The 13,246-nt window shown below is 45.6% G+C and overlaps 1 protein-coding gene across 1 annotated transcript in view; it reads left to right on the forward strand.

Moving 5' to 3' along the window:
* LOC144596623 (cell cycle control protein 50A-like) overlaps window positions 1-13,011 on the forward strand; it is a 21,293-nt gene extending 8,282 nt beyond the window's left edge. Inside the window, 4 exon segments of the mRNA XM_078405168.1 lie at window positions 1,300-1,355; window positions 1,357-1,441; window positions 9,948-10,157; window positions 11,592-13,011. Of these exon segments, the coding sequence (XP_078261294.1) occupies window positions 1,300-1,355; window positions 1,357-1,441; window positions 9,948-10,157; window positions 11,592-11,785 (545 nt within the window). The 3' untranslated portion in view covers window positions 11,786-13,011.
* The last annotated feature ends 235 nt before the right edge of the window (window positions 13,012-13,246 follow it).

Here is a 13,246-nt window from a genome sequence, read left to right on the forward strand (position 1 = left end):
CTCTCTCTTCCCCCCCCTCTCTCTCTCTCTCTCTCTCTCTCTCCCCCCCTCTCTCTCTCTCTCTCTTCCCCCCCCCAAGTCGCACTAGCTTCTAATTTTCACTCTACAAAGAGCTTACTCCAGCCTGTTTCCTTTATCATTGTACTTTTTTGCACATCTTTCATTCATTGTTCTTTATCTCTCCACATCACCGTCTATATCTCTCGTTTCCCTTATCCCTAACCAGTCTGAAGACGTTTCGACCCAAAACATCACCCATTCCTTCTCTCCAGAGATGCTGCCTGTCCAGCGGTTACTCCAGCTTTTTGTGCCTATCTGATCCATTCTTTCATCATATGTCTGTCCCGCCATTCCGGGAATTAACCTGGTGAACCTACGCTGCACTCCCTCAATAGCAAAAATACCCTTCCTCAAACTAGGAGACAAAAACTGGACACAATTCTCAAGGTGTGGTTTTTACCAGGGCCCTTTAGTAGTGCCTCCGTGCTCCAATACTCAAATCCTCTTGCTATGAAGGCCAACATGCATTTGCTTTCTTCACTGCCTGCTGTACCTGCATGGTTACTTTCAGTGACTGATGTACAAGGACACCCAGATCTCGTTGCACCTCCCCTTTTTCTAATCTCTGACACCATTCAAATAATAATCTGCCGCCTTGTTCTTGCCACCAAAGTGGATAACTTCACATTTATCCACATTATACTGCATCTGCCATGCATCTGCCCACTCACCCAACCTATCCCAAGTCACCCTGCAGCCTCATAGCATCCTCCTCGCAGCTCGCACTGCCACCCAGCTTTGCATCATCCATAAACGTGGAGATGTTACATTTAAATCCTTTGTCTAAATTGATAATATATATTGTAAATAACTGGGGTCCCAGCACTGAGCCTTGCGGCACCCCACTAGTCATTGCCTGCCATTCTGAAAAGGACCCGTTAATTCCTTCTCTTTGCTTCCTGTCTGCCAAACAGTTCTCTATCCATGAGACTACCCTACCCCCAATACCATGTGCTCGAATCTTGCACACTAATCTCTCGTGAGATAAATTTGATATTGAGTGGCGTTATTTTATCGAGTTTTGATCCATATTTTCCAAATTTCTCATCGATTAAGTCCCAAAGTTAGATATTTGCATTTGGTCTCCTCGCTGTGGAACCTTGCAATCGCATGGTTTAACTTGTTGCTAAAATTCTTTGATGCTTTTATTCTGAAACTCGAAGACAAAAAACAGCATTGATAATCATAAGTGTAAGTTTTTGCCATATAATTCTCAGATCTTTGATTTTTCATTCTTAGATACTTTAAAGCTATACTACGTGGACAATGGCACTGTAACAGAGATTCCTTTGATCAAAAAAAGGCATTGCGTGGTGGACGGACAAGAATGTTAAGTTCAGGAACCCAACTGGAGATCACAATTTATCTTCTATCTTTTCAGGTAATCAAACTTCAATTAATAATTTAAATGTGTTTAAATCTATTATCCCCTGAACTCCTACATGACCTTTCTCTCATGATCCATGAATTCCATCCCTTTCCCTTATGTCTTCACTTCCCAAACACTTTCCTAATTCACAAACCTTGCTTGTCAGAGAAAATGCCTCGTAGGTGAAGGATGTGGTAGTGCTGCATTCGGAGACATCTATTCACATCCTTGGACTGACGAGAGCACAGCAAAAGAGGGACATGCTATGACTGTTAACCTCTGGCGTCACATCTAAATGTAATGTAATCTACAATGCCGAGATCACCGGTAATTTAAAAATTACTCATGGAATTGGATGATACAGTGGGAAATCATGTTCTGTTACCTTCAGAAAATATGAATGCTAATTTTCTTTTAAATTTAAAATCCAACAATATGAGAAAATTATAGGTCAGGCAGTATCAGTGGAAGAAGAAAAAGCTAAGGTTTAAGGTAACCACCTTGAGACAAATTATGTTTTTTAAGTGTGGTTAATATGAAGAACACTTTCTATTCAAAAAAGATACAAAAATTTCAAAATAATTTCCAAAAAAACCCCAAAGTTATGCAATTTTTCAGAATGAAATAATGTCGATTTTGGAAGGATTTCTTCAATGACAGGTATCATCAGCTATATAATTCAAAATTTTCTTCAGAAACGTGAACATATTTTTCTATTTTGTTAGTTCAAATCATATTTAGCATGGCACAATTGTGTAGCTGGTGGTGCAGCTACCTCACAGCCCCAGAGATCCGGGTTCCATCCTATCCTGACCTCGGGTGGTGTATGTGTGGAATTTGTACATTCTTCATGCGACCGCCTGGGTTTTCTCCAGGTGGTCCGGTTTCTTCCTACATCCCAAAAACCTGCAGGTTTGTTGGGTAATTGGCTTCTAAAGTGCCCCGAGTGTGGAAGGAAAGGATGAGGAAGTGGGATAACGTTGAACTCTGTGGAGCCACAGGAAATGGGCAAGGTCCTTAATGAGTATTTCTCCTCTGTTTTTACCGTGGAGAAAGAAAGTGAGGACGGGGAAGCCTGTGGTAGTCACTGCAAGTGTCTTGGGAGCAGTCAGTATTATGATCGCAGATGTGCTGAATGTCCTGACGCATATGAAGTTAGACAAATCTCCCAGGACTGATCAGATATATCCGTGGACACTGGGAAGCTAGAGAGGAATTTACAGGAGCTCTCACTGAGATTTATGAGTTGTTAAATACAGGTGATGTGCCTGAAGACTGGAAAGAGATAAATGTTGTACCTTTATTCAAGAAGGGCTTCAGGGAAACGGCTGGAAACTACAGGCCAGTGAGCTTAACATCTGTGGTCGGAAGGTTACTAGAGTATTCTGAGGGATAGGATATACATGGGTGTATCCGTAAATACAGCATTCAGTAATGAAACTGGTTTCCAAACTTCCAGGTTATTTTCTTGTTTTTTATGCAATATTTCCATTGTTTCATATCCCAGACCTCCCAACCCTTCCGAATTTGGCAGAAAGTTTCTGCTTTCTTATTTCATTTCCGTCATTCCGATTTCGCCTCACATTTTTCCGCAAAACACATGTCTCGCCGCTCGCTCTGCCCCGCGCACAGCCGCTGGCCTGGCCTCGCCCCGCACTGCTGCTGGCCTGGCCTCGCCGCTGTCCTCACCTCGCCGTTGAACTCGCCTCTCCTCGCCGCTGGCCCGGCCTCGCCTCGCCGCTGTGCTCACCTGGTCTGGCCGTGCTGCTGTACTCGCCTCGCCGCTAGCCTGGCCGCACCGCTGGTCTCGCCTCGCCACTGGTCTCGCCTCGCCACTGGCCTGGCCTCGCTGCTAGCCTCGCCTCACTTCGCCGCTGTACTCGCCTCACCGCTGGTCTCGCCTCGCCGCCGTACTATCCTGGCCTCGCCGCTGTCCTCGCCTCGCCGCTGGCCCAGCCTCACCTAACCGCTGGCCTGGCCTCGCCGCTGTACTTGCCTCACCTCGCTGCTGGTCTCGCCTCGCCGCTGGCCCTGCCTCGCCACTAGCCTCACCTCGCCGCTCGCCCGGCCTCGCCTTGTCGCTGGCCCGTCCTCGCCTCACCTCTCGCCGCTGGCCCGGCCTCACCTCGCTTCTCGCCGCTGGCCTCGCCTCGCTGTGGAGCGTGAGGTCCGTTGATGTTGAGAGGGGATGGGGGGGAGGGGGTGCGGGGGAGTGGGGCAGTGGAGTGGGGGTTGGGGGGAGTGGGGCAGTGGAGTGGGGGTTGGGGGGGTGGAGGAAGGGAGGGGGAAGGAAGGGGAGAGTAGGGGTGGGAGGGGAGTGGGGGTGGGGGAGTGGATTTGGGGGGAAAGTGGGGGGGAGGAAGGGGGGGAGGGGTTGGGAGGGGGTCGGGGGGAGTAGGGGGGGTTGGGGGGAATAGGGTTTGGGGGGACATGGACCATTGTGATTTGCTGTTGAAGACCACTGGAGCAAGTATATCTTCAATTATTAGGTATGTGCAGTTTTTTAAAATAAAACTCTTCCTTCCTAACTTAGTCATACATTTTATGACCATTGTTCTTTTATTCAATACCAAGAGAATTAGGATGTGTAAGGAAAAAGCAAATTAGAAAAAACAAAACAAAACAAATTTTTCTTTGTTGTAAAAAGTATTTCTGTTCCATAACCTTTCTATAATAGTAGAATATACTCATGATAGGCCTGACATTGTACATGTAATCCAAGAACTACAGACTGTTGGAAATGATAGTCGTTTTTCACACGTGAATGTAGCGCAACGCGTATGCGCATTTGGCGTGTATACATTTCTTTGCTGAAAAGTTGCATTACGCGCCATATTTTGAATTTTGATGTAAAATTATGAATTTTGGACATCAAAATTCTGAATTTATAAAATCAAATGTTGGGAGGTCTGCATATCCTGTATTTTAAGTAGTACTAGACCAAGTGGACCCGTTGGCCCCATTCCTCGTAGAGGGGGAACTGGGAAGGGGAGAGGATGTCGTCACTGAGGGAGCCCTGGACTCAAAGCCTCTCCTGTATTGGTGTAGCACCCTCAACCCCCCCCACACACCCCCTTATCCCCCTCCTCCCCTACTGACCCATTCCATCCCCCTACCCCACCCCCACTTGTCCCTCCCCTGCCCCACCCCCACTCCCCCAGCCCTGCCTCCACCCCCATTCCCCCCTCTCCTGACTCACCCTCAATCACCCTTATCCCCCCTCCCTACCCCCCACTCTCCTATCTTAGACCCCCATTGTCCCCCTTCACCCCCACCCCCACTCTCATCCCACCACCACCCCTCCCCCCCACACCTGCTGTCCCCTTCCCCCACCCCTCCTCCTCCCCACCCCCACTCGCACTCTCCCCCACCCCCCATTCCCCACCACCCCCCTTTCCCCCACTCTCTCCTCCCCCGACCCCCCCCATTCTCTCCTCCCCCAGCCCCACTCTCACTCTCCCCCACCCCCCTTTCCACCTCCTCCAGCCCCACTCTCACTCTCCCCCACCCCCTTTCCCCCACCCCCCTTTCCTCCACTCCTCCCCCCCACCCTCGAGTCGGGCAGCAGAGGTCGGACTACTCGAGTCGGGCAGCGGAGGTGGGACTACTCGAGGCGGGCGGCGGCGGGTCTGGGAGAGTGGGGAGAGGAGAGAGGCGCGGCGGGAGGCGCGCACAACATGGCGGAGCGTGAGGAGGAGGGGGGAGAGCAGCCGCCATCTTTCTGAAGTCGCGACGGGGCCGTCGGTGGCAGCGGCCCTCGTCGAAGCCGCCATCGGTGGAAGCGGCCGCTGAAGGAGGAGGAGAAGAAGCTGCCCACTTGTGTGCGGTAATGGTGCGGGGCGCTGGGCCTGGGCAGGAGGGGGGACTCGAGGACGCCGTGGGTTGAAGGGACGGAAGGGAAGGATGAGTGGACCGTCAGTGGACATTTCCCTCCTGCTCGGGAATGTCCCCCGGGTGTGAGAGAGCGGGGAGAGTGAGGGGGGAGAGGAGAGAAGCGAGGGGAGAGGGGAGCCCCTGATTGCGGGCGGACGGCTCCGCTAACGGTGTCCATCTTGTTTGTGTGAGCATCCGTTAAACTTTCATTGCTTGTTGCTATGTTGTTGTAAAGTGTGTGCACTGTAGCGAAGGGAATCGAAAGTGATCTGGTCCTAGATAACGCCATGACTCGTTGAAAGTATATTCCTGTCTAAACAGATGCTTTTGGTTCCGGGCATATTTAGAGTAAATTAACATTGAATTCAATGAAAGGTTACTATATTCTTTCTCATTTAGGTATACTTTTTAAAAAAATTATAAATCAATTTTTTTCTCGTTTTTTTCCACTTTTTGAAAGTATTAAATTTTGGTCGATCACAAATGAGCTCAAAAGGATCATAGGTAGGCCCATTTTTAATGCTGTGGTATTTTGTTATAATTTAATAACTTTCAGGTTGGTACCCTTATTTACGGAAACACCCACATGCATTTAGAAGGCTAACGGCTGATTAGGGATGGTCAACATGGTTTTGTACGTGGGAGGTCGTCGCACGAATCTGAGTTTTTTGAAGATGTGACCAAAAAGATCAGTGAACGCAGAGCTATAGACGTATACGTGGATTTTAGTAAGGCATTTGACAAGGTTCTGCATGGTAGGCTGCTCTGGAAGGTTAAATTCCATGGGATTCAAGGAGAGATAGCAAGGAGGGTCTGCATCCCAGGGTACTTAAGGAGGTGGCTCTAGAAATAGGGGAAGCATTGGAGATCATTTTTCAATGTTCTATAGATTCAGGATCAGTTCCTGTGGATTGGAGGATAGCAAATGTTATCCCACTTTTTAAGAAAGGAGGGAGAGAGAAAACGGGTAATTATAGACCAGTTAGTCTGACATCAGTGGTGGGGAAGATGCTGGAGTCAATTATAAAAGACGAAATTGCTGAGCATTTGGATAGCAGTAACAGGATCATTCCGAGTCAGCATGGATTTACGAAGTGGAAATCATGCTTGACAAATCTACTGGAATTTTTTGAGGATGTAACTAGGAAAATTGACAGGGGAGAGTCAGTGGATGTGGTGTACCTCGACTTTCAGAAAGCCTTCGTCAAGGTCCCACATAGGAGATTAGTGGGCAAAATTAGAGCACATGGTATTGGGGGTAGGGTACTGACATGGATAGAAAATTGGTTGACAGACAGAAAGCAAAGAGTGGGGATAAATGGGTCCCTTTCGGAATGGCAGGCAGTGACCAGTGGGGTACCACAAGGTTCGGTGCTGGGACCCCAGCTATTTACGATATACATTAATGACTTAGACGAAGGGATTAAAAGTACCATTAGCAAATTTGCAAATGATACTAAGCTGGGGGTAGTGTGAATTGTGAGGAAGATGCAATAAGGCTGCAGGGTGACTTGGACAGGTTGTGTGAGTGGGCGGATACATGGCAGATGCAGTTTAATGTAGATAAGTGTGAGGTTATTCACTTTGGAAGTAAGAATAGAAAGGCAGATTATTATCTGAATGGTGTCAAGTTAGGAGGAGGGGGAGTTCAACGAGATCTGGGTGTCCTAGTGCATCAGTCAATGAAAGGAAGCATGCAGGTACAGCAGGCCGTGAAGAAAGCCAATGGAATGTTGGCCTTCATAACAAGAGGAGTTGAGTATAGGAGCAAAAAGGTCCTTCTACAGTTGTACCGGGCCCTGGTGAGACCGCACCTGGAGTACTGTGTGCAGTTTTGGTCTCCAAATTTGAGGAAGGATATTCTTGCTATGGAGGGCGTGCAGCGTAGGTTCACTAGGTTAATTCCCGGAATGGCGGGACTGTCGTATGTTGAAAGGCTGGAGCGATTGGGCTTGTATACACTGGAATTTAGAAGGATGAGGGGGGATCTTATTGAAACATATAAGATAATTAGGGGATTGGACACATTAGAGGCAGGAAACATGTTCCCAATGTTGGGGGAGTCCAGAACAAGGGGCCACAGTTTAAGAATAAGGGGTAGGCTATTTAGAACGGAGATGAGGAAGAACTTTTTCAGTCAGAGAGTGGTGAAGGTGTGGAATTCTCTGCCTCAGAAGGTAGTGGAGGCCAGTTCGTTGGATGCTTTCAAGAGAGAGCTGGATAGAGCTCTTAAGGATAGCGGAGTGAGGGGGTATGGGGAGAAGGCAGGAACGGGGTACTGATTGAGAGTGATCAGCCATGATCGCATTGAATGGCGGTGCTGGCTCGAAGGGCTGAATGGCCTACTCCTGCACCTATTGTCTATTGTCTATTGTCTATAATGGTTAGAAAATTGGCTTCTTGGAAGGAAGCAGAGGATGATGGTGTGGAATGTAGCTTTTCAGAGGCCTGTGACTATTGGTGTGCCTCAGGGTTTGGTGTTGGGCCCCTTGCTGTTTGTCATTGATTAAGATGAGAACGTACATGGCATAGTTAGCAAGTTTGCAGATGACACAAAAGTGGGTGGTATTGTAAATAGTGAAGATGGTTGTCAAAACTGCAACATGATCTTGATCGGTTGGACTGAGGAATGCTCGATGGAATTTAATACTGAAAAATGTGAGGTGTTGCATTTTGGGAGCACTAACATGGGCAGAACCTACTCAGTGAACAAACAGTAGGGCTCTGGGGAGCGTTGTTGAGCAGATAGATGTAGGAGTACAGGTACATAGTTCAATGAAAGTGGCATCACGAGTAGATAGGGTGGTCAAAAAGGTTTTTGGCACGTTGGCCTTCATCAGACAGAGCATTAAGTATAGAAGTTGGGAGGTCATGTTGCAATTGTCTAAGACATTAGTGAGGCGGCATTTAGAGTATTGTGTCCAGTTTTGGACACCATGTGATAGGAAAGATGTTGTCGAGCTGGAAAGAGTGCAGAGAAGATTTACGAAGATGTTGCCAGGACACTTTCCCAGAGTAGGGGAATCGAGAACAGCTTCTTCCCCCTGGTTGTTAGAATGATGAACACTCTCTTGCCCCCCAAAGCACACACGCACACCTCACCTAAAACACACACACGCGCTGCACTGGCACCTTACATCAATAGCAACCACTATGCACCTTGCATTGCCCCGTGAGGAATGACATTTTATACTTATATGTCAAGTCAAGTTTATTTGTCACATACACATACACGATGTGCAGTGGATTGCCTGTGGATGCCTGTGGATTGTGCACGAAAAAGAATTACAGTTACAGCATATAAATAAAGTTAATATAGAGAAGACAAAATTTAGTCCCTGGAGTTATAAAAGTTAACAGTCCTGATGGCCTGTGGGAAGAAACTCCGTCTCATCCTCTCCGTTTTCACAGCGTGACAGTAGAGGCGTTTGCCTGACCGTAGCATCTGGAACAGTCCGTTGCTGGGGTGGCAGGGGTCCCTCATAATCTTGCTTGCTCTGGAACTGCACCTCCTGATGTATAGGTCCTGCAGGGGGGCGAGTGTAGTTCCCATGGTGCGTTCTGCCGAACGCACTACTCTCTGCAGGGCCATCCTGTCCTGGGCAGAGCTGTTCCCAAACCAGACTGTAATGTTGCCGGCCAGGATGCTCTCTACAGCCCCAGAGTAGAAGCAATGAAGGATCCTCAGAGACACTCTGAATTTCCTCAGCTGTCTAAGGTAGTAAATGCGCTGCTTTGTCTTACCCACCAGTGCGGCAATGTGCGTTGCCCATGTCAGATCCTCTGTGATGTGGACTCCCAAGTATTTAAAACTGCTCACCCCATCCACAGTAGACCCATTTATCTCCAGTGGCGTGTACGTCCTTGGATGTAGAGCCCTTCTAAAGTCCACAATCAGCTCCTTAGTTTTAGTGACATTCAAGAGGAGGCTATTGTCCTGACACCAGAGTGCCAGATCAGCCACCTCCTCCCGGTAGGCCTTCTCATCGTTGTCGGAGATCCGGCCCACCACCACAGCGTCATCAGCAAACTTGATGATGGAGTTTGAGCTGAACCTGGCCACACAGTCATGTGTGTACAGGGAGTACAGTAGGGGGCTAAGGACGCAACCCTGGGGGGATCCTATGTTCAGGGTGAGGGAGCTAGATGTGTGTTCCCCCATCCTGACCACTTGGGGCCTGGCGGTGAGAAAGTCCAGGACCCAGGCACACAGAGGGGTGCTAAGCCCCAGTTCCAGCAGCTTCTCAGCCAGTCTGCTGGGGACTATTGTGTTGAAAGCTGAACTAAAGTCAATGAACAGCATCCTCACATAGCCCCCCTGGCTGTCCAGATGCAGAACCTGGGAGACCGCATCATCCGTGGACCTGTTCGGACGGTATGCGAACTGTAGTGGGTCCATGTTGCGAGGAAGGAGGGCACAGATGTGCTTCTTGATTAGCCTCTCGAAGCATTTCATGACCACCGAGGTGAGGGCCACTTCGAATTGTCGAATGACAATTAAATTATTATTATTATGATTCTATAACTAGTAGACCGAAGGGCCTGTTTCCTTGCTGTATCTCAGTCAATTCAATCAAATGACCATGCTCAATATAGTATAACTGAATGTCGAATAAAACCATGTAAACTTGTTCTGGAATTACAGGTACTGCAAAACCAGTGAACTGGCCTAAACCAGTGTATGAACTGGATCCAGGGGAAAAAGACAACAATGGATTCATTAATGAGGATTTCATCGTGTGGATGCGCACAGCAGCTCTGCCCACTTTCCGCAAGCTATACAGGCTTATTGAGAAAAAGGATTCACCTGCTCCAACGCTGCAACATGGAAATTATACTCTGCACATTACCTACAGTATCCTTCATTTTGTGTAGAAATAAAAGTCTTTATTTTTCATTTTAATCCCCCCCCCCCCCCCCCCTAGTCCATCAAGGTTTAAATAGCATTCTTACACATATGGACTTAACAGTAATTTATAGTTTATGCCAAAAGCAAAATTGTTTTTTGGTGTCTTGTGTTACTATCTAATGGTCGGATACGTCTTTCATTTCACTTATTGCATCAAATTGGTAAGATAAAGGAACAGGAAAGTTGTACCAAAGTTGTATTAGCCAAATTTTACAATGCCAACAATTGAAACTGAAACTCATTAAGTCACCAGGATGAATTCCTGGTCAAATTTGGCATTCTGGCTGTCTCGCCAAACAATGGTAGGCCTATGCAGACGTGCACTAGACACATCCATTAAGATGAATGGTGATTAAGACAACCTCATACTGAGGGCAAGAAAAAAGTCCGACAAATTGAGGGCAGCACAGCAGTAGAGTTGCTGCCTTACAGCGCCAGAGACCTGGGTTTGATCCTGACTACGGGTGCTGTCTGTACAGATTTTGTATGTTGTCTCTGTGACCGCATTTGATTTCTTGGGGTGCTCCGGTTTCCTCCCACATTCCAATGACATACAGGTTTATAGGTTAATTGGCTTTGGTAAAATTGTAAATTGTTTCTAACGTGTAAGACGGCTAGTGTATGGGATGATCGCTGGTCGGTGTAGACTCGGTGGACTGAAGGGTCTGTTTCCATGCTGTATCTCTAAAGCCTAAATTTAAAATCATTCGCATGGTCGTGTGCTGTTTTTTCCAGAAATAATGTTCGTACCACACACTAAGGTATAAATAAAATTTCCTTTCCCAAAACGTCGAATCTTTTAAGATATTCTCAAAATTTTTGGTGCAATTTCTTTATTGTGGTAGGTTGGGATCCATCTGGAAGATAATGAACGAAGTATTAAATGGCCTATGAAATATTTATTGCGCAACTTTAATGCAGCAAATCTTTCAGGAGTCTGTGACAAAGGAGCTGCATCTCTATTTAATTTTCTGCTCATTCTCGCTGATTGCATTTTCACAATGTCTACCAATGATCAGTTTTGTTGATTCTGAGTGAAGGCAAGATTAATTTCTGTTTGACACCCAATTCCAATAGCAGAAGGGAAAGCTCGAAAGCAATGTTTCATCTATAAAGCACAGAGATGTGAGTATATTATAGAAATCTGAGCAGTTGCCTAAAGATCAACAGCATTGAAGTTTGTGATACAGAATAATGTAAAGTAAAGTTTTTTTTAATTTGATTTTTGTCTCAGGGAATTTCATTGTGCAAAAATAAAATGAATGTATTTGTTTAGAATGGCAACTTTAAGAATACTCATTCTAAATTAGATGAATAATTAATGTTCATGGGATGAAAATGTAGGTTTACCTCTATGAAGTCTTCCTATACTATGTTCAGATTATCCGGTTGATAGCTTTCATGGCCGAAAAAGGATGATCTTGAGCACCATTTCGTGGATGGGAGGAAAGAATCCATTCCTGGGGATAGCTTACATCACTGTTGGTTCCATCTGCTTCGTTCTGGGAGTCGTACTACTGTTCATCCACCACAAATATGGAAACCGCAACAGCAGCACTGAGATTACTAATTAGTGGCTTTTGCATGTCCAAGAGTTTCCAAGGTTGTTGAAGCCTCAGAAAACTAAGATGATTTGACTCTTGTCTTCAGTGCATTGTCAGTATCTGAACTCTTCCCGAATGTATTCAGAATCTTTGATTTGCAAGTGAAACCTTGTAGTGCAGAATTGCTTCATCACTTTTCTTACAACTTAAGTTAATAACTATAGCTTAAAATCTGTGTATATGGATGTTAATAGTTTTGATGATATAAATTGCTTTTAATGTTTCTTCAGAAGACAGGTAAAATTAAGTCCGAGCAGAAATTTAATATGAGGATGCTGTGGATTGTTAGCCAATGAGATGGGCAGGTCATTTTTTGTGCATTGAAAGATTATTCTTCACTCCTCGTTGCCTCTTTGCTCCAGCATTAATGCACTGTAGCTCACTCACGTTCATACTTGGTAAGACACATCAGTGCTCAAATGTATAAATAATTGCCAAAATGCCCTGTTAGTTTCTGTGCAGAACTTTTCTCCTTGTAAAAATTTGCTGCAATTATTTTGGTGTACTCATTACATTCAAGAGTAAGCCACTAATGGAATATTGAATTTAAGAGGTCTGATAGGGGATGGATTCAATCTTCCAAAGCAAAAATGTTACTGAATTAGTTTGCTATAGTATGAAGTGGATTCAATTTTTTTCTGATTTTCAGGAGAGGGAAAAGCATTCTGTGCTGAAGAGGAAGTTAGAATTTTGGGGACCAAAGTATTTCCTTAACTGTTGTAACCTGCAGTCTGTTATTACACTTTGCTTTTAAAGAGCATTTTGGGGAATAAATTCGTGTCTTCTTTGAAGAATATCCATGGTCAAAAATTGGAGAGTGAATATAAACTGATTTGGTAGTCAGTTGGACGTTTTACCAGTTGTAATGTGTTGTTTTTCAATTCAAATTACATTACTAGTCTGATGTGCTTGCATTGTTTGTGCTGGAAATTTTTTTTGTGCCGATAAGGGAAGAGGAGATTATACGTCCTTCTGTTTTTAGCAAATTAGTCTGCTTTCCAATTCCTCAATTTTCTTTTGGTCAACATTAAGTGTGGAACTTTTTGTGGAGGTGGTTGAACAAATATGAGGTACTCAAGGAAGTACGTGCCACACCACAAAATAAATCAGCCAAGCAAAATTGATTCAGAGTATTGCCTCAGCTGCTGTTGAAAAAAAAATGCATGTAAAATGAATGTAATTAAAGATTATTTATCACACTTCTGTAAATGACTGCATTTCGTTTTTAAATAATACTGGTGTGAGAATTTCCGTTGATTTGTTTCAGGACTTTCTCAAACTCAGTTTTTATTAAAAAAGGCTACTATTGTCCATTTACTTCTTGAAATTAATCAGCTTGGAGTACGGCACAGTGACTCGGCGGTAGAGTTGCTGCCTTACAGCGTCAGAGATCCAGGTTCGATCCTGACTCCGGGTGCTTCGGTTTCTTCC

This window comes from Rhinoraja longicauda, chromosome 9, assembly GCF_053455715.1.
Source record: "Rhinoraja longicauda isolate Sanriku21f chromosome 9, sRhiLon1.1, whole genome shotgun sequence".
NCBI classification, from domain to species: domain Eukaryota; kingdom Metazoa; phylum Chordata; class Chondrichthyes; order Rajiformes; family Arhynchobatidae; genus Rhinoraja; species Rhinoraja longicauda.